Source organism: Lontra canadensis, unplaced genomic scaffold (genome assembly GCF_010015895.1).
Source record: "Lontra canadensis isolate GAN:19392208 unplaced genomic scaffold, GSC_riverotter_1.0 scaffold65, whole genome shotgun sequence".
NCBI lineage: Eukaryota > Metazoa > Chordata > Mammalia > Carnivora > Mustelidae > Lontra > Lontra canadensis.
Window position 1 is genome coordinate 3,161,298 of NW_022631059.1, and position 25,144 is coordinate 3,186,441.

Here is a 25,144-nt window from a genome sequence, read left to right on the forward strand (position 1 = left end):
TTAAAACATACTGTATATCCAGTGGTCCACCAAAGGTTTTAAAGATTTTTACGTTATTAACAGAGGCCTCACAGTGCGACTGAAGGCCCACGTAGACCCGGCTTAGTGGTGGTTAAATAAGAAGCTTCTAGAAGAGTCGGGGAGCCACAGGACCCACTGTTTGTTAAGAAGACACCCCCCCAATCTGGAAATGTGTCCCCACCCCTCTGCCCTGAAGCAAGGTGATAAAATCCTGCTCTTGCAAAGTAAAACACATCATGTCCTTCCTACAGCAGGACCTAGGTCTGGAATCAGTAATGTGACGCCCGTGACAGTCACAGTGCTCTCATGTGTATCTACAGTTCGTGGCAGGCCTTCCGTGCAGACTCCACAAACCGTGGCTTTACTGCGTACCTTTTCCAGAAGCCACACATATGCCAGAGTCGCTTGGGTGCCAAGTGCTCCGCTCTGGGCTCCCACCAGGCAGGAAGGGTTCTGCTGAGACCCACTGGGCACTGCTTTCACCTCTGGGTAGAGAACACAAAGGTGGATTTCACCACCACCTCTGAGTTTCAAATGCCTTAAAAAACAAAACAAAACAAAAAACTGTAAGAATATTAGATTCCACTGTCTGGAAAGAACAAGCAGCTCAGTGTTCCATGACTTTGCTCCAGAAGAGGATCCCGAACGAGAGGAAGAGCTGTGGCCCCTCCTGGGCCTGAAGTAGACAGGATTTCTGTCTGGACGGTTTAGGAGAAGGGCACCGAAAACCCTCTTTCAAACGTCTCAGACTCTGCACAGTTGAACACAGTACGCAGGACCTTCTACTTGTAGGTACCCCGGCCGGGGGAGCTGGAGGGGAGCTGGGGGGGCAGCTGGGGGGGGAGCTGGACGGTGCCGCCGCTGGGGTGTGCGGCTGGCGGCTGGCAGCGGCGTCCAGTTCAGACCGGTCTTTCCCAGTCATTGTATGTCGTTATATGGCGCAGACCTGGGTTCAAGTAGCTAAAGGGCTCTCATGTGCTTAAGATTGCCGGCACGAAGAAAGGCTCATTGAAAGCCACCTTTCCTTGCAAATAAGCCCCAGCCGGCTGCACCACGGGGTCACCCTAGGACTCGCCTGTGGGTCGCCAGAAAACGTCCTCGGACTCACAGTGTGCCAACCTTCGGACGAGCTCTGACGTTTAGTGCTCTGCGGGACTTTGCAACGCATCATTTCGGTTCTTACTTGAATTTGTACGTGCTTGGGTTTACTCCATTGGTTTTGGGTTTCTTCTCGCTGGCTATGGCGGCGGGGACACAGCTGTTTGCTCCGCCTTTCTTCTTCAGGCCCGCGTGTGCCTGCGTTCTGGCTGCCCCGCTGGGGGCAGCGGAGTCTCGGGGGGTTGCCCCCTGCGCGGGAGCCCTGGGGAAGCCGCCACTGCAGGGCGGGTCCCAGCGCTGGAGTCTGGGGCTCTTACTCACTTTCTTTCTCTGCTCCTCCGTCCTCGCGTCAAGGGCTGGCTTCTGAGAACTCGGCCTGCTGGCCCGAGGCGCACGGAGGCCTTTGGCTGTGTCAAACGCGTAATAGGACGGTCGGGCTTCTTCTGGGTGCAGCTCCTTCCTCCGGGAAGCACCGGGAGCGCCCGGCTTGCAAGCCCCCTCCTGGGGAGGCCTGGCCGCAGCACTGGCCACCAGCTTGCTTCTGCCGGGGCTTTTCAGAGCCCCCGTGGACATGCCGGGGACGGTGGGAGGCTTGGCTTTGGCGCCCTTCCCCTTCTCACTTTGGACGGTCTGCATCTGCAGCCACTCGAGCTGGACCAGCCTGTCGATGTACCTGGCGAGTGGCCCTACAGCGCCACAGCGAGCTGCGGGCCTGGGCTCGGTGCCGGGTGGCACGGCCAGGTCGCGAAGGTCCCAGGAGCTGAACGGGGCGGGCAGGAAGTCTGCATACTGGTAGGTGGGTTGCGCGCCGCCGGGGGCTTCAGCTTCGGCGTCTGGCTCCAGGCCCGGGTCCGCAGCGTGGATCTCCTCCGCGCGCAGGTGCAGCTCCGGGGGCGCGCGCACCGACGGCAGCAGGGGCACCCGCTCGGAGTCGGATAGGTCGCTGGCGCTGTCCTCATCCTCGCCCACACCCTCCTTCAGGATTTTCATGCACTGCAGGTCCAGAAACAGCTCCTTCCCCGAGGCGCCCCGCCCCTGGGGGCCCGGTGGGCTCCTTTTGGGTTTTCCTTCTGCGGACCTGCTGTCCTGGAGTCCGTCCTCGGGAGGCTGGGAGGACCCGAGGGGCACTTGGGATTGACTCTGCCTCTTTCCTGAAGGTTTTTTTGAACGTTGTACTTTATTCCAAGACGGGCCAGCATTCATATTGCTGTGAGAAAGAAAACTGTAATTCTTAGTTCATAGGACACAAAGAGGTCTGGCTGTGATTAAACAAGCAGGCTCCCCTGGCTGTGGCCGATGCTGTCCCTGGGAGGGGCAGTGGGCCACCCTGGGCTCTAGTCAAGAAACACTGCAGGGCACAGGGGCCAAAAGAAGTTGCACGGATTTGGTCTCATATCAAATAGTATCACTTCAGAAAAACACTGACATTTCTTAAAGTGCTTATAATTTTAGACCAGTCAGGTATACTTTAAAAAAACAACACCACCACCACCAGTTTGGAGAAAATCTATCCTAAACTCTCCCATCTGTTCTGCTGTTGATGAACAGTGTTTAATGACCCTAGTGAGTAAAAGCCCTGGTTTTCTTTCTCAAGTCTACTTTCCATGAAAAGTAAACAAGGCGTAAAATGCAAATTTTCTACAACTTAATCACCGATCAGTGGTGATTCTGAGCCCTTGAATCTAATCTAATCTAATCTTAATATGAGAGAGTATAGCACAGACAACCTGTACATTTAATCGAAAGCTTACTAAAGTATTCTCAAATAGGAAACACATTCAAGAAAACTTTAAAAGGAGAGAGAAAAAAAATATCACAGGGTGCTGTAAAGCAGAGCATGAATGAAAACAGGATTACTGCTGTCTTGTGAATTGTGCAGAAAAGGGAATGATGACTACCAGAGCAACTGCCTCCCCCCCGCCGGCGATTTACTCTGAGGGAAGATCTCCTATCAGAGTTGAAAATACTTTCTTTTCTGTGTATTTACCTAAAACACGGCATCTCACTAGGATTCACAATATCTCTCAGGAACCCAAGTCAGGTAGGGTAAAAGCAAATGAGTGTTAATATGCTTTCTGGAAACCTCAGAGGTCCACTGGTCCTGTGGTTTCTACCACAGTAAGCAATCATTTGAAAATACGTGATTTCTTAATAAATATGAAAGGTGTTGAATCATGGCCAATAAACTAACATGTGCTCAATATATGTTGCAGAAATGGAACTCATTTGGAACTCAGATGGAGCTCATTTGGAACTCATAACCGATCCTGTTATAACTCTTGTTGACTCTGTCAGTGTACATCAATAAAAGCGATTATCAGGATCCTTTTTATAAAAAGGGAAACAGTCATAGAAGGGTAATTAAGGGGCTTACCCAAAACGATAGGTTCTGCTAACGGTGGCAGAATTATGACTTCTGGAATTCTTACTAACTTGTAATGTTTAAAACCACTTTGCCAACTCATTTCTGTTGGATAAAAAAATGTAAATACAGATTTCTTCCCCACAGACATTATTTTTTTTTTTTTCCAGCCACACATATTCGGCCTGGAGAACTGGTATCATGGGCCTTTTGCACGATAAAGCAATTAAAATCATTTACCTGCTTTTCTGATGACACTTCGTCACCCTATTCCCTTTCTTGAAAAAATCAGACGGCTGATCATCTTCTAGGGTTTGATGGACTGTCTAAAAAACAAACATGCTTTTTAAAATAATAATTGAGGTAAGATAATAAATTTAATAATTTAGATAAGATAACAAATACCATGACAACACAACACAAAAAAAACAGCAGAACAAATCTAATAAGGTTTTCCCTCAAAATTTACATCACCTTTTCTGTAGTGCTTGAAATATTCTTGCTCAATGTGTTGGCAGATGATGACAGCTGGGGAAGTGACTTCTTTATTCCTCTTATATTTGGAAAGGACGACTCACCACCGGAACTGGAAGCAACAGAACCCTGTCGGTAAGTATGGATTGCAAAGGGTCCCGCCCCCAGGACTGGGCTGGCTTGCACTGGTTTGTTTTGAAATATTTGCATAATATTGAAATGGGGGGGGGGCGGGTACTGCCTTCTGTGTACAGCTTCATCTTTTTTGCTTGTTTGTTTTTCACAGTGGATATTAGATACAAAATCACACAGCTATAAATGTTGCCTATGGAATCCTTCCCTCTCTTCTTACACACACACACACACACACACACACACGAGTTTCCTCAGAAATGTGTGGGGCTAATTAATGATTAAGATTTGGTATTACTCCAATCTCCCATGTCCATTCATTCATTCATTCATTCGACAAGTAATTACAGGAGAGCCTTGAAAACGGCCAGGATTAGGCACACATCCCAGCTGTCATGGAAGGACCACTCTATTGGGGAAGCTCCCCTTTAATTCTCCCGCCTTCAGGATCACACCAGTCCATTAAAAGATTGTCAGTATAGTAATACAGATCATATAATGTTATCTCTGTGAAATTCCATTGACTCCTATCAAGAATGCTGCTTTCCCTGATCTTGAGTGGGTGGCCTACTAAAAGGACCCTGATTTGAAAGTGAGTACTTTCTTCCACAACACCCGGCGCCTCTGTAAAATAGACAAGAGGTGGGATAGAAGACTTTTTTCTTCCTGAAACTCTGCTGTATTACTTCTCATCAGCGCCTGTGCCTTTCAGCCAGGGCACACAGGCTCTCACAATTAGTGACTTACACCATCAGCAGCTTGATTTATGTTAGATGTGGAGAATGTTCTTTACTGGGCCAGCCCTCCTTCAGTCGTTTGGTTTTCCTTCTGCTTTGTCCCCCGGGACGGTAAAAAGGAACCCTCTAGGATGCCTGGCCCCGCACTGCTGTCTGGAAGGCGCGTTTGCACCTTCCCCAGTGCATTTCACCTGGCACGCTCTACAGGTAAGCGGCGCCGTTTTCGGGCCCTTACAGAGTGAAACAGGAGAAAATTTTTGGAGGGGGCCTGCATCCTAAGATGCGGAAAGCAAGCTCGCGGTTTCCCTGGTGGCTAGCGCCCGCAGCGGAACAAAACTAAAGGTCTGAGACTCTGGCTACAGAAAGGCTTCCCCAGCGCCAGCGGCCGATTAAGGGCAGCGGCGTAATTCATCACAGGGCATTAACTCCGGTTCCCAGGTCTTCGGGCCCAGCGCCAGGAGACCGACAGGGCAGCACCGCCCCCTCCCCACCTTCCGGGGAACTGGCTGGCGGTCCCGGCGGCAAAGCATTGTGGGTGATGTGTGGTGGGACGCCAGCCCCTTGCGCAGCGAGGCTCCCTCGGTCTGGCCGGGGCTCCACGGTGCAGGGCAGACTTCCAAAGAGCTGGCTAGCCTACAGGCTTCCAATTAGCCGGGGGCCCGCTTCTGGAAAGGCCGATTTATGCGCACCCCCCAACCCGGTAACCCAGAAGTCCAAGGGCCCGCAGCATGCATTTTTCTCGTCCTCGCTGGTGCAGACACAGGTCTGCGATCGATAGGCGCAGGGACCCGGCAGATGCAGACAGAAATTGATCAGACCTGTTCGGCGATCGCCGAGGACACGTGACGAGGCCGCCAGGCAGCCTTCCCCGCGCCGGGCGGGGAGGCCGGACTGCGGCGCGCTGCGGCAGGCCGGGGGAGGCGGCGGCGCGCAGGGCTCCCCGGCTGCGCGCGGCGGCGTCACGAGGGGCGGGGCGCAGGCTCTCCGGGAAGTTGCGCCCCGACAAGTTGCAGCCATGTAAGTAACGCAGCGGCCGGGAAGGTGGGAGGGGCGGCGCCGCCCGCGTCCCCCCCAAGAACCTCGGAAGAAGCCGAAGGGAGGCGCTACCCTGCGCTCCCGGGGGGAGGGGGGGGCACGGAAAAGTCTCCCCCCGGAGAAAGCATTCATCTCTCGGCTGAAGATCTCCTTTCTCGCTGCAAGAAGCGGAAGACCTGCGCCAAGACTCGGGGGGCGCGGCGGCGGACGGCGGGAGCGCATAGCCGGCCCCAGAGGCTCCCTGCGGGCGGCGGTTTTCGGCGGACACTAAGGAATTCTGAGCCCGACGGGAACCCCGAGGTATCGAGCTCCGGGTCCGGAGGCTGCCCCTCGGTTCCGGCTTCCTGTCGCCCGACGGCTGGCCGGGCCATGTCCGGAGGCTGGGGCTCGGCGGCCCTGCCCCCGGCTCCGGGGTCCCGGAAGCCCGCCCCGCGGAGCCTCAGCTGCCTCTCAGACCTGGACGGCGGCGCCGCCCGGGAGCCGCGGCCCTGCAGGCCCCCCGGGAGCCCGGGCCGCGCGCCGCCTCCACCGCCGGAGACGTCCGGCTGCGACCCTCGCCTCCGGCCCATCATCCTGCGGCGGGCGCGCTCGCTGCCCAGCTCCCCCGAGCGCCGCCAGAAGGCGGGGGGCGCGCCGGGAGCCGCATGCCGGCCGGGCTGCAGCCGGCAGCTCCGCGTGCGCTTCGCCGACGCGCTGGGCCTGGAGCTGGCCCAGGTCAAGGTGTTCAACGCGGGCGACGACCCGTCGGTGCCACTCCATGTGCTGTCGCGCCTCGCCATCAACTCGGACCTGTGCTGCAGCAGCCAGGACCTGGAGTTCACCCTGCAGTGCCTGGTGCCCGACTTCCTGCCGCCCATCGAGGCCACCGACTTCAGCGAGCGCCTGGGGCGGCAGCTCGTCTGTTTGGAGCGCGTCACCTGCTCCGACCTGGGCATCAGCGGCACGGTGCGTGTGCGCAACGTGGCCTTTGAGAAGCAGGTGGCGGTGCGCTACACCTTCTCAGACTGGAAGAGCGCGCATGAGGCAGTGGCCCGGTGGCGCGGGCCCGCGGGCGCTGAGGGCACGGAGGATGTGTTCGCCTTCGGCTTCCCGGTGCCGCCCTTCCTGCTGGCGCTGGGCTCGCGCGTGCACTTCGCGCTGCGCTACCGAGTGGCTGGGGCCGAGTACTGGGACAACAACCATGGCCGCGACTACAGCCTCACGTGCCGCAACCACGCGCTGCACATGCCTCGCGGGGAGTGCGAGGAGAGCTGGATCCACTTCATCTGAGGGTGGCCCGGCCCGGCCCGGCCCGGCCCAGCGGCAGCGGTTCCCTAGCCAGGCTCTCCCGTCCCTGCGGTTACCCTTCCTCACACCCCACCGCCAGCCTGAGTCTTCTCACTTCACTTCCCGCGGCAAGGTCCCTGGGCGGTGGCCCTTCCCGTCTTCTACTTGAAACGTCTGTGTCCCTAGGTCTAAAAAGTAGCCTCAGGTGGCCGGAAGGCCGAGTCGTATAACGCGCTGGGGGAGGGTGCTGGGTGGGCAGATGCATGGCTGGGTGGGCCCTTCTGGAGAAAGCCCAGGTGGGGTGGGTGGGGCGGGTGGGTTGGTGGGCTTCTTGGAAAGGCCTGCGTCCTCCTGCTAGGAAAGCCTGTGGCTTTTGCATGTATTCTGACTGGGTCTCTGTAAACGTAGCTGTTATTTATTATCATTGTGATGTTGGAACATTTTACCCTTATTGGATGCCTTCTCAGGAACATTCTGGATTTAACAAGCTAAAAAATAAGTCCTGTGTGTCTGTGCCCATTGCAAACAGAATGTACAGTGTGACTCCCATCATGGCCCCTTGAGGCGTTTCTGCCCTGGGACAAGGAAAACCTGAGACTAGGTTGCTTGCCAATGTCTGTAGACTTCTAACAGTGGGAAACTATTAATAGGCAAGAAATTTATGCCTCATCATTCATCATACAGCCATTCCTGGGAGTTCAGGCTGCCCTGGTTAGGCCATGTGTCTTCTACATCAACAGCCAAGGAAGGGGGAAAAGCCTGACTTTCAAAACTAGCAAAACAGTCCCTTCTCTTGCAGTCTCTCCTCCCACTTCCTCTGTTCCCCCCTCTTCGTCTTTGATAATTATGTATCTGCATGTTATCAGGCCGTTGTTTAGGCTTGAGACGACCTAAACATTTTAAGAAATTCTGCCTTAAGTTATTCAATTTTCAGGCAATTCTATAGAAAAATTTCAGGCAACAATGCCCTCTGCAATTACCTTTTTGATGACTAAGGTGACTCCTTTAATGTCTGCTTAAGTGTCAGAAAATTCCAGCAGTCATCCTTCAGAAATCAGGTTATTAAGTGGAACTGGCAAGTGTTTTCATCAGTAGCTGGAGCCCTGCAGGAAAAATCATCAGTATTTATACTTTTTAATCATTTTAAATTGTATTTATATTTTCCCAGTTTTATCAGCTACCTGCCAACTTTATTCTTTGTGCCTTCAGACAGGAGAGTTTCTAACATTGTCTGGACTTTTCCCACCTCCCCATTTTTAAAATGTTAAATGCTTTTCCTTCTTTGTTGTTTATCTCCAACCAAGAAGTCAAAGCCTTCGTGCCCTGCTGAATGCCAGGATGACTTAAAATTCCCAGAGAGCTGCTGATGATTTCTTTTGGTGCTGAGCAGTGGTCTCTCTGACAGCAGGTGCTAACATTGAGGTGTGGAAACCCAGCCAAGATGAAGAAGGCCTCCAACTTGTGAAGTTTGCTTCTAATACAGTTGAAACCAGTGTCATTAATTTGTGATAGCTATCATCAATGAATTGACTCTAAATTTTTGAATACTTATTGACATTTGTCAGATCGCTATGTAAACGATGTGTTTTGCCTTTTAACCAATTTGTTTTTATAATTGCAACTTACGTGTTTCTAAAATTCAAAGAAGAGGGATCGCTTTCTTTGGTACCTTTTGATAATAAGAACACTGAATTTTGATTTAAAGTGTTGTAATTCAATTGAACAACCGTTGGCTACTAGCACTGTGCACTACATTGACATGCAAGAGGGACGGAAGCCTATTTCCATTTCCTGCTGTTTAATTAACTGTCCAATTAGGTCAGCAAGCCTCTGAGAGCCTTGGCTGTTGTGTCCTTGGCCCCAGCCCAGAGTGCAAGACAACTGTCCAGAGCATTCAGGTATAAGAGTTAGAGCTACCAAATGTATTGTTGTATAAAGGCATGTAAAGAATCTTATCCATGTGAAAGTCACTTGTCAAAAAGGTTCTGCTCATGGAATATACAGTAAATGTTTTATCTTCGATAGTAAGAGAGCCTTAACGTGCCTTTAAAAAAAAAATCAACATTTAAAAATGTAAAAACTTAAATATACCTTCCTATTTGATAAAGAAGTTGATAAAGTTTAGCTTAAGGAGAACTTTCAGATCCTAAAATAGTTATATTGCTTAAATTTTAAAATTTTGCAGTGGATTGTGCAATTGTGGGGCTGTCTCCCCAATCATATTTGAAGGTCATTTAAGATTATTTCATTCAAGCCTCAATATTAAAGTATGTGCATAAATTGTTATCTGAGGTGTGTTTTTCTAATCTAATTATAGAAACAAGACTTTAGAAACTTCTTGTTTAAGTCATTTCATACGTAAGTCTTACTCTTTCTAAAACACTATCAGATTTAGTGCCTTGCCAAAAAAGGGAAAATTGTAGGACTGCCCCTCAGCCTCAGGAGCACAGTTGTGTATGTCCTTGAGAAACAAGTGCGGTCTTTTAGGTCGGGTCCGTGTTAACATCTAACGCAAGTTCTAAGGGAGTGTAGGGTGTGGGAAAACGATTCTTTCAATGCTTACTAAGTTCTGTGTGTGAAGTAATGAGTGTCTATCTGCCCCCCCACCCCCCTCTGCGTTGTGTCCCTCACCCAGCACAAAGCCTGGCACTTAGGGGAAAGAAACTAACATTTACTGTGCACCCATTCTTATTGGCTTGCCCCCAGTGATAGGTGCGGATGCAGATGATTTCGTTGAACTCTGAAAATTACCTGATAGATAATGCCCCTGCTTTCTTAGCTGATGAGAATGAAGCTCAGAAGGGTTTCAGCCATTCTTTTGAAGACCCACAGCTAGTAAGCCTCATGGTCAGCCTTCAAACCTAGACCAAAATCTACCTGCTCTGCCTTGTAACAGGAGGTGCTTGTGAAATTTAATTGGAAATCCAATTATGATTGATTGATAAGGTTTTTCCATCTAACACCATACTCTAAAACCCTACTTAAGAACAATTCAATTAAGATGATTGCTTTTATCTTCCATGTGGTAGTGTATAAACCCCCATGCTTGCCCGATCCTTGAAACAACAAAAGCATTCTTATTTTTCTTCTCTACTAGAAAGTGGTAAGACCCGAGATCAGGACTTCAACTTCCGAAGTGATTGTCTGCTGGGTCCGTTTCGGAATTGCTTCCTATTTTGCACAACAAGCATCCATTGATCTTATCATTTAAACTGATAACTTAAGTGGAAATGCTCCGAAAAGCCTGGGGATACAACTGACGATTGTGCTCAGTACCACGCCTTCAGGCCTTCAACCTAACGTCCCCCAAGGGTCTGGGGTTTGGCTAGTGAGGGCAGCAAACCCTGGCACCTCCTGCGTCTAGGAAACCGGAGTGGGGCATAGCCCCTGGGAGGGGGTGGCCCGGGGGGGAGTGGCCCCCCGGTGGGCGTGGCCCCGGTGGCACGTGGGCTCCCTCGGGGGAGTGGGCCCTTGCCCGCTCGCAGGGTTCGCAGGTGTGTCCGGGTCCCCGCGACCCCGTCACGCCATCGCCGTCCAGGGGGCTTGTGGGCAGCCTAGAGGTCTCCCGGGGCCGCCCACGCCCTGCTGGCCGGCGTTCTGCACGGCGGCGACTGGGGGCACCCGGCGTCACCACCGGGGGAGGGCAGTGCAGGCCGGGCAGGGCCGCGGACGCGTCCTCTGGGGCCCGGGCCCGGGCAGCGGCCGCAGCGCGCAGTCCACTTACCCTGCCCCGCCCACCGCGGCGCCCCTGGCTCCGGCCTCCGCGACTCCAGCGTCACCGTCGGATAATAGGGGCGGAGCCTGAACTGCGCGCTGCGCTGATTGGACGCGCTTCCGAACGCACGCGGCGCTGATTGGTCGGATGCTTCCCGCCCTCCGTCGGCCGCCTGAAGAGCGGAGACTGGAGACGCGACGCGAGGCGGCGGCCGTGGCGGCGGCTCCGGGGGCCGGACGGGGGAGCTTCTTCCAGCCGCAGGTAAAGCCGGGCGCCGGGCCGGGCTTCCCTGACGGTGGGGCTGCGTGGCGGGAGGCCGCGGCGCCGAGCCGGTCTCCGGCAGCGGCGGGTGGGCGAGCGTGGAGACTGCCGGCCTCCCGACGGTTGAGGCGGAGCCGTTGTGGAAACGGCCGGGGCGGCGCGGCGGCGCGGCTGAGAGGACGACTCCGGCCGGCCGGGCAGGGCGGGCCTCGCGCCGATCGCGGGGCAGGCAGGGGCCGGGTCCGCACTGAGCGCTGGGCGGCGGGCGTGAGCGGCGGGCGGTGGGTTGTGGGCAGCGTGGGGCGGACGCGCGGGGCTGACCCGGGCGGCCGCCTCAGGTGAGGCGAGTCCAAGCCCCGCCCCCTGCGTCCGCGGTTGGCTGGGCCTGCGGGGCGGGGCGGGGCGGGGCCGGGGCGGGGGCCGGCGGGGCGGGGCGGGGCCGGGGCCGGGGCCGGCGGGGCGCAGGCTCCCACCTGCCGTGGCGGGGTTGTCGGCGCGCGCGGTGCTGGGTGGGGTGGTTAATGAGACGCGTGCGTGCGCGGGACTCCGCCGCGAAGTCGCGGGTGTTCGCTGAGCCTCGGCGGGTCCCTTCTAGGGAGGGGCGAGGGCGCTGCCCTCCCCGGTCCCTGTCCCCGGTCCCTGTCCCCGGTCCTGGTCGGCCTCGGGTCCGTTCGTGAACGCGAGCGGTCGGTGCGGGCTGGAGCGCGCGCCTTGTACTGACCCGCGGGGCTTTGGGGCCAAGTGTGCGCCTCCTGTGGGTTGTCGGGTGGTTCTCAAAGCCCTGGGCCTGTATCTGCGCGCGTGTGAACGCATCCGTGCCCTCACCCCGCATAGGCTGTGACTGCATTGGGAATGTGCTCACCGGAAACATGACGTCGTATAAACTGTGTTTCCTTTGGGGGTGTCTGGGTGGCTTCGGTTACGTGTCCTTGATCTCAGCGCAGGTCTTAATCAGGGTCGTGAGATTGGGCGCCACGGTGGATGCGGAGCCTACTTTAAAATTTTCCTTTCCTTTAAAAATTTTTGAATTATTAAAATTCTCTTAAGATTGGGATAGAATATGAATTAGTAATGAACATTTGTCTTAAATTATTTAAATAATACTGAAACTGTTTTTAATAATTAAACTTATTAAATGTTTTTATGAAAATATTTAGTCCCCGTCCTCGTTTACTTGTCCTCCGCCACTGTGGAGTCCATGTTGTGTCCCCGCCGTCCGTGCCGACGTACACGTGTGCGCGTGAAAGAGCAGTGCGAACCGCTCAGAACCGCAAAATGTTCAGTCGCCACGTGCAACTGTTGCAGATACTGTGTACTAAGTTGCTAGTCTTTCCAGAGCCACAAGTTGGAATGCAAAGAAGAGCAAGAAAGTGGACATTTGACACTATTAGGAAGCAGTTCATTATGCAAGGAGCAACTGTATTTTTGCTCCACTCGGGGAAGGATTTGGCAGTGAATTAATGTCTTTTCCCACACCTGACCACTTCGGTTTCTGAAGTTCTGCTCCATTCTAAAGCATAGATACAAATGTCAGTATCGGCACAGTCTACAGCCTTCTCCGGTCGCATTGGCCTTGTTTTGGCCTCCTCCCCCCACTTAAACATTTTTTAAGATTTTTTTATTTATTCCAGAGAAAGCGAGAGAGAGCTCTAAGGGGGAGGGGCACCGACAGAGGGAGGGACTCTCAAAGCCGCCTCCCTGCTAAGCATGGAGAACCCTAAGAGGGCCTCAGTAACATGACCCGTGAGATCACAGCCTAAGCTGAAACCAGGAGCCAGATGCCCAACTGACTGCCCCACACGGGCACCACAACTATTTTTTAAACAGAAGTTGTCTAACATATACAAAATAAACAGAGTAGTATAATTAACTGAAGTCCCCGTCTTTCAAAGGCATAAGCCAGAAAGAAGTTTCTCTGGGGCCTGAAGGTTTGAGTTACATGTCATGGTTATAGGAGTTGCCGGCCAGGGGTGGATTCTAAGTGAGCAGATAATTCCTGTGTGCTCCTTAATAAAATTGTGGGGGGGGGGGGGCGGGTACAGAGACAATGATGTACAAAATGTTATTATTTTTGTGCTTTGTGCTTTCCGTGTCTTAAATCCGTCTGTATTACAAAGTCATGGAGATAGCCTCGTTTTCCCTTCTAGTAATTTTTAAACATTTACTGATATTACTGGGTAAATGAATCTGTAGTTTATTTTTTGTGAATATGGGAAATAGAGGTCTGAATTTTTTTTATATGGTGAGTCAGTTTTCCTAATACCATTTATCAACTAGTTTACCTTTTCCCCTCTGATTTATAAAGCCTTATATATGCATGAACTTACATGTTTGGGTATGCATTTTGGACTCTCTTCTGTTTTATTGATCCATTTATTTCCTGTTAACACTTTTTTTTAGCAATAGTGTCTTTGTAATATTTTTAAATATCAAATAGGATTATTCTTCCATTTTTTACTTTATTTTATTTTTAAAAAATTAAATTCCAGTATAATTACTGTACAGTGTTTTATTAGTTTTAGGTATACAATATGGGGATTCAGCAGTTCTATACATTACACAGTGCTCATCACAATAAGAGTAATCTTAATTACTTAATTACTTAATTACTTAATTACTTTTTTATTTAATTACTTAATTACTTAAGAGGAATCTTAATTGTTTTCACATATTTCACCATCCCCCCCACTCTCCTTCCCTCTGGTAAGCAACAGTTCTCTATATTTAAGAGTCTATTTTTGTTTATTTCTTTTTTTCTTTATTTTAATTCCACATATGATTGAAATCATGTGGTATTTGTCATTCTCTGACTTATTTCAGTTAGCATTATACTCTATAGGTCTATCCATATTGTTGCAAATGCCAAGATTCCATTCTTTTTTATGGCTGAGTAATATTCCATTATGTATATATACCACATCTTCTGTGCCATTCATTTATTGATGGATACTTGGGCTGTTTCCATAAATTAGCTACTGTAAATAATGCTGTAGTAAACTATAGGGATGCATATATCTTTTGAAATTTGTGTTTTGTATTTGGGTAGATAACCAGCAGTGGAATTACTGGATCATAAGGTAGTTCTAGTTTTACTTTTTTGAGGAACATCTATACTGTTTTCCAGAGTAGTTGCACCACTTTGCATTCCCACCAGCAGTGCACAAAGGTTCCTTTTTCTCCACGTCCTCACCAACAGTTGTTTCTTGTGTTGTTGATTTTTACCATTCAGATAAGTGTGAAGTGATATCTCATTGTTATTTTGATTTGTACGTCCCTGATACGTGATTGTGAGCATCATTTCATGTGTCTATTGGCCATCTGTATGTCTTCTTTGGAGAAATGGCTGTTTTTGTCTTTTGTTCATTTTTTAAATTGGATTTTGTTGTTGAGTTGTATAAGTTCTTTATGTATTTTGAACACAACCCTTATCGGATATGTCATTTGCAAATATTTTCCACCACTTTTTGTTTTGTTGACTGTTTTCTTTGCTGTGCAGACTTTTTATTTTGATGTCGTCCCAACAGTTTATTTTTTATTTTGTTTTCCATGCCTTAGGAGACCTATCCAGAAAAAGGTTGTTATGACTGATGTCAGAGAAATTACTGCCTGTGCTCTCTTTTAGAATTTTTATGGTTTCAGGTTTCACATTCAGTTCTTTAATCCATTTTGAATTTATTTTTGTGTACGGTGTAAGAAAATGGTCTAGTTTCATTGTTTTGCATCGTGGCTGTCCAGTTTTCCCAGCACCATTTGTTGAAGATACTGGCATTTTCCCGTTTTATATTCTTGTCTCTTTTGTCATAGATTAATTGACCATATAATTAATCCTGGATTTATTTCTGCACTTTCTGTTCTGTTGATCTATGTGTCTGTTTTTGTGCAAGTACCGTACAGTTTTGATTACTATAGCTTTGTAATATATCTTGAAATCTGGGACTATGATACTTCAGTTTTGTTCTTTTTCAAGATTGATTTGGCTATTTGGGGTCTTTGTGGTTCAATCAAGTTTTAGAATTATTTGTTCTAGTTCTGTGAAGTATGCTTTTGGTATTTTGACAAGCATTGTTTTATAACTATAGGTGGCTTGGGTAGTATGGACATTTTAACAATATTTTTCTCCCAGCCCTAATAGCATTCCATTTATTTGTGTCATCTTCAGTTTCTTTCATCAGTGTTTTATAGTTTTCAGAGTGCAGGTCTTTCACTTGCTTGGTTAAGTTTATTCCTAGGGATTTTATTATTTTTGGTGCAATTTTGAATGGAATTGTTTTCTTAATTTCTCTTTCTGCCACCTCATTATTAGTGTATAGAAATGCATCAGATTTCTGTATGTTGATTTTGTATCCTGTGACCTTACTGAATACATTTATCAGTACTGGTAGTATTTTAGTGGAGTCTTTAGGGTTTTCTATGTATGGTAGCTTATCATCTGTAAATAATGAGATTTTTAGTTCTTCCTTACCAAGTTGAATTCCTTTAATTTTTTTTTTCTTTACTGATTTCTGTGGCTAGGACTTCTAGTACTGTGTTGAATAAAAGTGGTGAGAGTAGACATCCTAGTCTTGTTCCTGATCTTAGGGGGAAAGCTCTCAGTTTTTCACCATTGAGTATGATGTTAGCTGTGCATTTTTCATATATGGCCTTTATCATGTGGAAATATGTTTCCTCTAAAACTCTTCACTTTATTTTTGAATGGTATTTTTGCTGGCTATAGAATTTAATTTGTAGTTTTTTCTATTTATTTTCTATTTATTTCTATTCTATTTTCTTTTTCTTTGTAATTTCTTCCTTCCTCTCTTTTTTCTCTTTCTCCTTCCTTCTTTCCTTCCCTTCCCGCCCTTCCTTCCCTTTCTGGTGTTTTGTTTTGTTTTTTTAATTTGCTTTTTTTTTTATTGTGTTATGTTAGTGACCATACAGTGCATCATTAGTTTTTGATACAGTGTTCCAAGATTCGTTGTTTATGCACCACACCCAGTGCTCCATGCAATACATGCCCTCCTTTATACCCACCACCAGGCTCACCCATTTCCCCCCGCAACCCCCTCCCCTCTAAAACCCTCCGTTTTTTTCTCAGAGTCCACAGTCTCTCATGGTTCATCTCTCCCTCTGATCCATCCCCCCTTCACTTTTCCTTTCCTTCTCCTAATGTCCTCCATGCTATTCCTTATGTTCCACAAGTAAGTGAAACTATATGATAATTGACTTTCTTCTTAGCACTTTGTGATTTCTTATAGTGTCCTTGTCTGGCTTTGCTATCAGGATAATGCTCACTTATGTAGTAAGACTGGAAGTATCCCAACTCTTCTGTTTTGGGGAAGAGCTCGAGCAGCATTGGTTTTAGTGTTTGGAAGAATTTACCAGTGAAGCCATCTGGTCCTGGACTTTCCTTTGCTGGGAGGTTTTTGATTACTGATTCAGTCTCTATACTCGTGACTGATCTGTTCAAATTTTCTATTTCTTCATGATTCAGTCTTATATTATTCTTAGCTTATATGTTTCTTCTGGGTTTCATTTCTTCTAGGTTGTCCATTTTATTGACATGTAATTGTTCATTGTCTCTTACGATCCTTTGTATCTTTGTAATTTGAATTATAATGTTTCTTTATGATTTTATTTGAATCCTCTTTTTTTTTTGTTAACTCAGCCAAAGATTTGTCTATTTTACTTTTCTTTTTAAAAATCCAGCACTTATTTTCACTGATGTGTTGTCTTTTCAGTCTGTCATTTATTTCCACACATATCTTTGTTATTTCCTTCCTTCCACTAATTTTGGCCTTACTTTTTTCTTCTTTTTCTAGTTCCTTGAGGTGCAAAGGTAGGTTGTTTGAGATCTTTCTTGTTTCTTTTACTGTAAGCATTTTTCACCATAACTGTATCTTTTAAAACTGCTTTTGCTATATTCCATAGTTTTTTTGCTATGTTGCTTTTCCATATCATTTGTCTCAAGGTTTTTTTTTTTTAAATTTCTACTTTGATTTGTTGGTTGTTCAGAAGGATGTTGTTTTATCTTCATGTAGAATTTTTGGTTTTCTTTTTGTTATTGATTTTTAGTTTCATATCCTTGTGGTCAGAAAAGATGCTTGATATGATTTCAGTTTTTTAAATTTATTAAAACTTGTTTTGCGGCCTGACATATGGTTTATGTTGAAGAATCTTCCATGTGTGCTTGAGAAGAATGTGTATCCTGCTGCTCTTGGATGGAATGTTCTGTAGATGTCTGTCAGGTCTGTCTGGTCTAACATGTATGGTAAGTCCAATCTTAAGGCACTTAAAAAAAGACACTGTTCTAAGTCTTCTGCTTTCATAGTTTTTGTTGGTCAGCTATCAGTTTTATTGATGCTACTTAAAAGTAATTTTTTTAAACTCTCTGGTAGCTTTAATGTTTTTGTTTGATTGTCAGCAGTTTCTGTGGTGCAGCTGGATATTAGTTTTCTTTTTTGGTCGGGGATTCTTACGATTTTTTGAATTTATAGTTTGATATCTTTTATTGGTTTTGGGAAATTCTTTCTCATCATTTCTTTAGGATTATTTCTGCCCCATTCACTGTCTCCAAGGATTTCAGCGACAGGTACATAGGACTTCATAACTTATCCCCTGTGTTGTTCTGTCTTCCAGTTTCTCTCCTCATATTTTTGTTTATCTTTCTTTTTGGATATTTTTTTCTGATGTAGCTTCTATTTCTATAATTTTCACCTGTGTGTCTTTCCATTTTATTCTTAATAAATTTGTTATTGACTATTTTTGTTTTTAGAATTATGCGATTCTTTTTCAAATTCTCTGTGGTCTTCCTTACCACCCTAGTTTCTAGTTTCTAGTTTTCTGTCAAAGTTCTCAGTCTTTCTGAATAATCTTTATGTACACAGTATTTATAATTACTTTAAAGTATCTGATAATTTTACCATCTGGATGTCCTGTGACCCTGTTACTCTGGGCTACCTCTGCTGTTCCTCATGTGTTCATAGATTCGTCCAAGTCTATGAATTATACTTTAAGTATTGCTTTGGTTTCATCTTACAGAGTTTTCTATGTATACATATTCACTTAAATATTTACTTATTTCCATCTTTTTATATCTTGCAAAGGGACATATTTAGCTTGCAAGTATAGGGAAAGTTTGAAGCTATCTTTGTAGCTGATTTCTAAATTTATTATGAGAACAGGATATCTATTATGTTATTTTTTTGCATGCTTTGTTTTTGCTTTTGTGGGTTAAGATTTTCTCTTTTATTATTCAGAAATAACCTCACAGTGTTTGTAAATTTGTCTTCTTTGGTATTCAGTGGACTCTTTAAATTTGTGGATGTCCGTTTTTATTTTGGGAAAATTCTCGGTTGTTATTCGACTGTTGCTACCTCACTTTTTTTTTTTAAATTTTTGGAATTCTTATTGGGTAGATATTGGAATGTCTGCATCTCTCCTTCCTATCTCAGCTTTTTCTTGTATGCATTTTGTCATTTTATTCCTTTGTGATATTCTGTATTGTATCACCCAACGAATAGTTGCTCCTGCAGACAGCTACCCCCTTAAGCTTCAGGCTTATGACAATAGTGCCTGTAGTGGATGCTTAAAGTTCTAGGCTAGGTCGTTTCTCAGTAATCACCCTTGTGGTTGTTGACCTCCAGTACGTATTTCTTCCTGCTGTATTTGAGATAATACTTTTCGTATCCTTCCCCCACCCCATTTTCTATCTATGAAGCAAGCCTGTGTGTGTGTATGTGCGTGTGTGTGTGTGTGTGTGTGTGTGTTAAAATCTTTTAACAGTGTGTGATATGACATTCTCAAATAGAACCAGGCTAAATTTCTATTTTCTGTGATGGGCTGGAGAGAATTAAGGAAAGAGTGAAGCCAAGTAAAAAATAGGCAAACCCCTTCTTTGGAATTGGGGAAGCAAAGAGTGGGTCCCTGAGTTTCCAATATTTTCAGGATCAGAGCTCTCTGAGTCAGGCAAAATGACAGAATGACTCCTAGCTGTTTAGAGATGTTGGGATCATTGTTGGTATACTGGAGTCCCCAGCTAGCCACGGACCTGGACCTGCCCCATTCATGTACCAGCCAGAGCAGACAAGCACAACCAGATGGGGCATAGTCACAGCTAAGCCCTGACTAGGTTTGGATGGAGCAGCTGGACTTCGCAGCCGCTCAGCTCTGGAGGCTGGCCTTGGTCATTTTCATCCCTTTGCGATAACCCAACCTCCATGGTACTGATCTCATGTTTTGGATCCCACTTACCTATAGTTTGGCAAGACTTTATTGTACTTTTAAGAAAGCATATAAGCGTAAATTACAAATAAAGCTTGCCTTTGACAAATAGCAAGTTACAGTCTTGTGCAACTCACTATTCTTCCTCCCCAGGGAGCTGACAAACCCTCCCAGCAGAGTCTTCCTCTCCCTCTCTCCCCTCACCATACGCACAAATACACACACACTTGCAAGGATGTGTATACAGTATACTTACTCCTAGAGATATAATCGTAAGACAATGTTTCTTTATTTTTTTCCACATAAATGCCATTACACAGTATCATTTGGCAACCTGTTTTTAATTTAAAATTGACTGCAAATATCTCAAATTCTGGCTCATCTGTTATGTTTATGGAATTGATTATCATATACCACATTTTATTCATTCTTCACTTTCCCTCCCATTCCTAACTCCTTTCTGGATACTTTTGAATTTTTGCCACTCCAAACAGTGCTACAAAAGCATCTTTAGACTTGGCTCCTTATGCACATGGAACAAATGTTTCTTTGGGGATCGATTTTTCCCCCCCGGAGTTAATTTGAAAATACAAGAGATTTTTTTTATTCATGCCTTTTGTCTGCCTGATATGTATGCCCTTATTGGCACTTAATTTCTCTATTAGTACATCTGCGAGAAAGTAGACTGGGACTAACACCACTTGTTCTTATAACTACGTAGTCCTGTATTCATCTTGGGCTAATTAATTAATTGTCTCTCTATGTTGGATTTCCTGGTGTTTCTATTATGAAGCTTTTCATAGTACAGATTATTTTTTAATTGTTCCAGTTATAATATCTTGAAAAGATGATATTTCTTTTCCTTTATAGATATAATGGCCAAATCACATTTAAAAATGTTAGATGCTTTTGTCAAGATGGTAGGTGATGCAGGGGTGCCTGGGGGCTCAGTCAGTTAAGCATTTGCCTTTGGCTCAAGTCCTAATTTCAGGGTCTTGGGATCAAGCCCCACATTGGGCTCCCTGCTCCCTGCCTCTCCTCCTGCTCCTGCTCTCTTTCTTTTCATATAAATAAATAAAATCTTAAAAAAAGAAACATGGTAGGTGTTGCTATGTGTAACCCTGTTGATTCCCACTTCCATTCCTCTTTGAAGAAATAGTGTACTTGGGTTTTCTTTTCCTCCTTTCACTGAATATTTGTCTGTTCTCATATATTCTACATGAGAATATTCTCTCCTTCTTAAATATTGTTACTAGACCAAATTTCATTTACACATTAATTCAAGATTATTTTCTTCTTGTTCCTAAAGTTGGAACAAGTATAGCAGGAATCCCTAATGAGAGAGATCCAGGTTTGTATTTTTTCACTAACTAGTTTTATGACCTTTTGACAAGACTTGCGACATTTATTTAAGTAATCTATAAGAAGAGAAGGCTTGAATAAATGATGTTCAGACTTTAATCCAGAAACTTCCTTGACCAGATGCCCCTGTGTAATTTAATAAACAGTGAGGAACTTGAAATTATTTATTGCCTTGAGTATAAGCACCAATGCTTATTTATGTGTATTAAGATTTTGAATGATGAATGTACAGAGTAGAGTATAAGATACTAAAAGCATATGTTTTGTTTTTACAGGTGTTGTTTTGTCTTGCTGTTTTAAAATTAAGTCAAAATGCCCATAAGACCAGATCTCCAGGTAGGTAGTCCTAGACCAAAAAGAAGGAAGTATTTTAATTCCTAAAATCACTTTTGTTTGTTTATAGGTGTTAAGTGCTGTATTTTTAGGAAAAATGAAGCTTGTTTTTATGAAATGGTCAGGAGTGGAATAATTTAAAATGTTACTCTTTCATTTTTTTAGTAGATTTGTTTTCAAAATCTTATTTATGAGGTATGAAAGATGCTGACTATTTCAATATGCCTTTTATATTGAAAAGAATTATGCAGTGATTCACGTATAATTTATGTCTGGATATTTTAATGTCAGGGTCTAAAACTGTAAGATACTTGGATTTTGGTAAAAAGACTTAATGTATCTATTTAACATGTATGCAATTTACCACCAAATGTGGTGATCAGATTATAGTATAAATATTCCTTATTAGTAATGTTATACCTTAGTAGTAAGAATGGTAGATTTTGTAAAAGTTATAAATGTATAACACAAATTATATATTTAATTCTTAAATTATATTGATACAGTTGCCAAATAGTGCTTTTATCTGTCTTTATGCATTTTTTAAAAACTATTTAAACCTCATTAAGAAATTGATATTTGGATGTGTTAGGGTTTTATCCACAGTGTTAAGTATTAATTACTATAGAGCTTATTTTGTTTCTTTCATTAATAGGTTTCTTTTTTGAGCTGAGCATAATGATGACTTTACAATAAAGGATATGAAGTGGAAGATTAGTAGACTATATATATATATATATATGTTTTATATAGAATCTTGGTATTATGAAAGAAGCTTGATCTCTGTCTCTGTTACTCCAAATTTAATAGTGGACAGCTTTAAAAAAAATAAGTGAATTGATATAAGCTCTTTTGAGAATTTTCATGTGGCAATAGTTCTTAAATTATTGGATTGCATACAGTGACTAATTTTGGTTTTGATTCAATCTCTGTGCCATTAACTGTATTTCTCTAGCAGTTGGAAAAATGCATTGATGATGCTTTAAGGAAAAATGATTTCAAACCTTTGAAAACACTTTTACAAATTGATATTTGTGAAGAGGTGAAGATTAAATGCAGCAAGCAGTTTTTCCACAAGTTGGATGACCTTGTATGCAGGGTAAATACTCCTTTTTGTTGAATGATTGTTAAAATTATTGGATAGCACTCTTTCTAGGAAGAAACACTCCATTGGAAGAAATGAGTAAAAAGGCTTTGGCAAACTTGTTTATAGTTATATAAATAAGTGCTCACTTTTAAAAAAAATCTGGAGTCCCAAATAACATATTAGACTACTATTTTCTAAATACAATACACAAAAAGTTATGTTTACATTGTGTTGCCACTATTAAATGTTACCTAAACTGAGGAAAAAATAGTTTACCTATTTGAAGTTTGAAAACCTTTAAAAATCTATCAGCATATTGTTCATGTAATGGGGACAGTGCTTGGTGCTTTGAAAAATAAAAACAAATAAAAATTATCCAAAATCCTGGACTTGATTTATTATATGTAAGGCATTTTTTATACCAGAGAAAAGGTGATTATTGACAGTACCCCAGTATCTGAGATTCGTTATGAATCTAAAAGATTGAGTAAAAATTTATTTCGATTGGTTAAATACATAGAGCTTTTTGGAACGAAAGGTAACTGATTCATTATACCATAGTCTAAAGTTTCTTGAACTTACACAAATCTGCATTTTTGTGCTGGGTTTCTCATTCACAGGCTGGGTGGCTTTAAGCCTTGCTTCTCTAAACCACACTTCAGTATTTGGAAATACGGAGATGATGGTAGTGGCTGACTTTCAGGATATGTGAGCATTACACAGTGCCAGTTCCACACTATTTTGTATTTACAGATGTTTAAATATGTACTTTTTGTTTTAGGAACTTAATAAAAAGGATATCCAAGCAGTTTCAACAATTTTGGTTTCTTTTGGAAGATGTGGCAAAAATATCACTATATTGGGGCATGCTGGACTTACAACTATGATAAAGCAAGGACTGGTCCAAAAGATAAGTATAGAATGTGAAATATTTATGTGAAGGGAAATAAGATTCAAGGTGTGTTTTCTAATAAATAAATGTTCAAAAAGTCGAAAAATAAATTTGGGTAGTTTACTTAAAACTTTAGGTAAAATAAATATTTTTGTAACCTGAGCTATATGTTACAAAGATAAAGATCAGAAAGACACCCTCTACACCAGGCTTCTTGAGGATCATGTGAGTTTAAGGTCACAAGACTCCCTGAGGCCTTTACTTGCTTTATTTTCTCTTATCTATTTACTGTCTAACTTTGTTTTTTTTTTATACTGCTTATTATTTATTTCCCATGCTAGAATGTAGAATGTTGATTTTATTTGTTTTATTCATTTCTGTATACCTAGCACTGACAATAGTACCTAACATGTAGTATATTCTCGAATATATGAATTAATTAAAGTAAAATAACACCAAAACTTCTCAAATAGTAATAATGCCAAAACAACTTAATTTATGATGATTTATTTTCATCTATTAATGAATGTACCTGAACTAGGAATTTGAAAGGGGAAATCAAGGTCTTTTGCCTAGAATTAGGATTAGTTCAGCCATTCCCACCTAAACAATGGTAAAATACAGTGAGTTACCAAAAAATGAAAACAACAAAGATGTTTAAAAACATAAAACTTCTTTTCGTATAATACTGGAATTTTTATTTTTAATGTTTCTTTATTCCTAAGTTTACTGTTTATGCAAGATAAGTACATTCTTAAAATTATTAAAATTGAATTCAAAGTAACTAAAGTATACATTTCTTTTTTTACATGGTTGCCTGGTTTGAAAAATCAAAGGAGATTATTCTCAGCCGAGGAAATTCAAAAGATGAGGCAGTTATAAATATGATAGAAGACTTATTTGATCTTTTGATGGTAAAAATCACATTGATTAACCAATCTTACAAGCATGTGTTTATTTAAAATACAGTTTGTGTTCTATATGTCCAGAGCCCAAAAGTCACCAACAGATTGGTTAGTGACTTGAGTGGATTAGTCTGCTCAGATTATATAAAGCACTTATCCTGATAAACATAGTAAATAGTTAATAAGTTAAATAATTACATGGTGAATTCAAATGGGATCTGTTACTTTAATACTGTTTTTAATATTTACTACTATATCAATATACTATAATGGTTTATAATACAAGATGATAAATTACAAATTAAATATTCTTTTTTTTCAGGTCATACATGACATCAATGATGAAGGTATAATAAATATTTTCTTTCTTTTAAAACAATAATTTGCTTTTAGGGTTTTAATATACTTTTGCAGTCCTCAGAGTATTGTCCTAATATTAGTAATCTAACTATTTAATTTAGGGATCAACAGCCCTTTTCTGTAAAGGGCCAGATAGTAAACATTTTAAGCTTTGTATTAGGACCAAGCAAAAGAAATCAATGATATTATATAGGTACTTGTATAACAAGAAAGAAAACAAATTTCCACAGAGATCTTGGTACAATTCAAGATACTACAATAATTGAGTACAGTGTTTTTGTAATATAGGTCAACTAATGAGACTAGCACTCTTTTGAGGCGATGACATTTCACTTAATTAAGGCTCAGAGTTAGTGTTTGCTCTTAACAGAATTGATTGCAAATGTTCATTTTTTATGCTTATCTGTAATGAGATTTTATGTAAATTGCATTAGAAAATGTCTTTCCATGTAGATAATGCCAAATACTGTTATCAGTTCATGAGCATGATTTTTAATTGAGCATGTTCATCACTTGGAAAGCATTTATGGAATTATATTAGATTCTTAGTATTTGCCTTTTAGAATGTCATTGCTCGCGGATGAATCACTTTCAGCGGAAGGCTGGTGGAAATCCCTCAGCCGAACGTTTAAATGGATTTTGAAATATGGAAATTTCCTTTGTATTTCATCAGTGTCCAGAAATGATGCTGGACCTATAATTGGAACTTAGAAAAAAATGTACTCCTGTAAATGTGTGTGGGAATGGAGATCTTGCTCCTTGTTTTAATTTTTGACAATCTGGGAAATGGATAAAACCGTTCGGCATTATTTTGATTCAGATAACCTTCCTTTCATTGAAATGACTTTAGTAAAGTATAAGTTTCTCATATAAGAATGATTTTTGCCTTACGACTTTGGGTTGAA

General features: G+C 43.6%; 3 protein-coding genes across 8 annotated transcripts in view; 2 read left to right on the forward strand and 1 right to left on the reverse strand.

The window, feature by feature from the left end:
- Window positions 1-898: 898 nt before the first annotated feature.
- On the reverse strand, window positions 899-5,776 carry FAM217B (family with sequence similarity 217 member B). Of its 2 annotated transcripts, XM_032878868.1 has the most exons (4): window positions 5,643-5,776; window positions 3,956-4,067; window positions 3,722-3,807; window positions 899-2,326 (listed from the first exon to the last, which is right to left on the reverse strand). In XM_032878868.1, exon 4 carries the CDS (start codon window positions 2,320-2,322, stop codon window positions 1,201-1,203), a length of 1,122 nt encoding a protein of 373 aa, XP_032734759.1. In that variant the 5' UTR covers window positions 2,323-2,326; window positions 3,722-3,807; window positions 3,956-4,067; window positions 5,643-5,776; the 3' UTR covers window positions 899-1,200. The 2 variants fall into 2 exon arrangements, with proteins under 2 accessions (XP_032734759.1, XP_032734758.1); XM_032878867.1 differs by lacking the exon at window positions 5,643-5,776 and having other exon boundaries at window positions 3,956-4,172.
- Window positions 5,777-5,962: 186 nt separating this feature from the next.
- On the forward strand, window positions 5,963-7,413 carry PPP1R3D (protein phosphatase 1 regulatory subunit 3D). Its single transcript, XM_032878869.1, has one exon. The coding sequence runs from the start codon at window positions 6,229-6,231 to the stop codon at window positions 7,126-7,128; it is 900 nt and encodes a 299-aa protein (XP_032734760.1). The 5' UTR covers window positions 5,963-6,228; the 3' UTR covers window positions 7,129-7,413.
- A 3,627-nt stretch (window positions 7,414-11,040) lies between these two features.
- Window positions 11,041-25,144, forward strand: part of SYCP2 (synaptonemal complex protein 2) — a 61,407-nt gene continuing 47,303 nt past the window's right edge. For 3 of the 5 annotated variants that reach the window (XM_032878870.1, XM_032878872.1, XM_032878874.1), the window contains exons 1-6: window positions 11,042-11,101; window positions 20,938-20,998; window positions 21,951-22,094; window positions 22,864-22,992; window positions 23,784-23,888; window positions 24,202-24,226. In XM_032878870.1, the coding sequence (XP_032734761.1) occupies window positions 20,975-20,998; window positions 21,951-22,094; window positions 22,864-22,992; window positions 23,784-23,888; window positions 24,202-24,226 (427 nt within the window). In that variant the 5' untranslated portion in view covers window positions 11,042-11,101; window positions 20,938-20,974. Of the gene's footprint in view, window positions 11,102-20,937; window positions 20,999-21,950; window positions 22,095-22,863; window positions 22,993-23,783; window positions 23,889-24,201; window positions 24,227-25,144 lie in introns of all 5 variants that reach the window. The other 2 variants (XM_032878873.1, XM_032878871.1) reach the window with 2 other exon arrangements.

What these genes read in the sequence shown, in the direction of transcription:
- FAM217B (XM_032878867.1), bottom strand. Translation starts at nt 4,165, where the DNA reads ATGCAAATATTTCAAAACAAACCAGTGCAAGCCAGCCCAGTCCTGGGG. An exon ending in TTTCAAGCACTACAGAAAAG is followed by an intron (nt 3,808 to 3,955) that starts GTGATGTAAATT and finishes TTTGTTTTTTAG; the next exon opens with ACAGTCCATCAAACCCTAGA. An exon ending in AAGTGTCATCAGAAAAGCAG is followed by an intron (nt 2,327 to 3,721) that starts GTAAATGATTTT and finishes TCTTTCTCACAG; the next exon opens with CAATATGAATGCTGGCCCGT.
- PPP1R3D (XM_032878869.1), top strand. Translation starts at nt 6,229, where the DNA reads ATGTCCGGAGGCTGGGGCTCGGCGGCCCTGCCCCCGGCTCCGGGGTCC.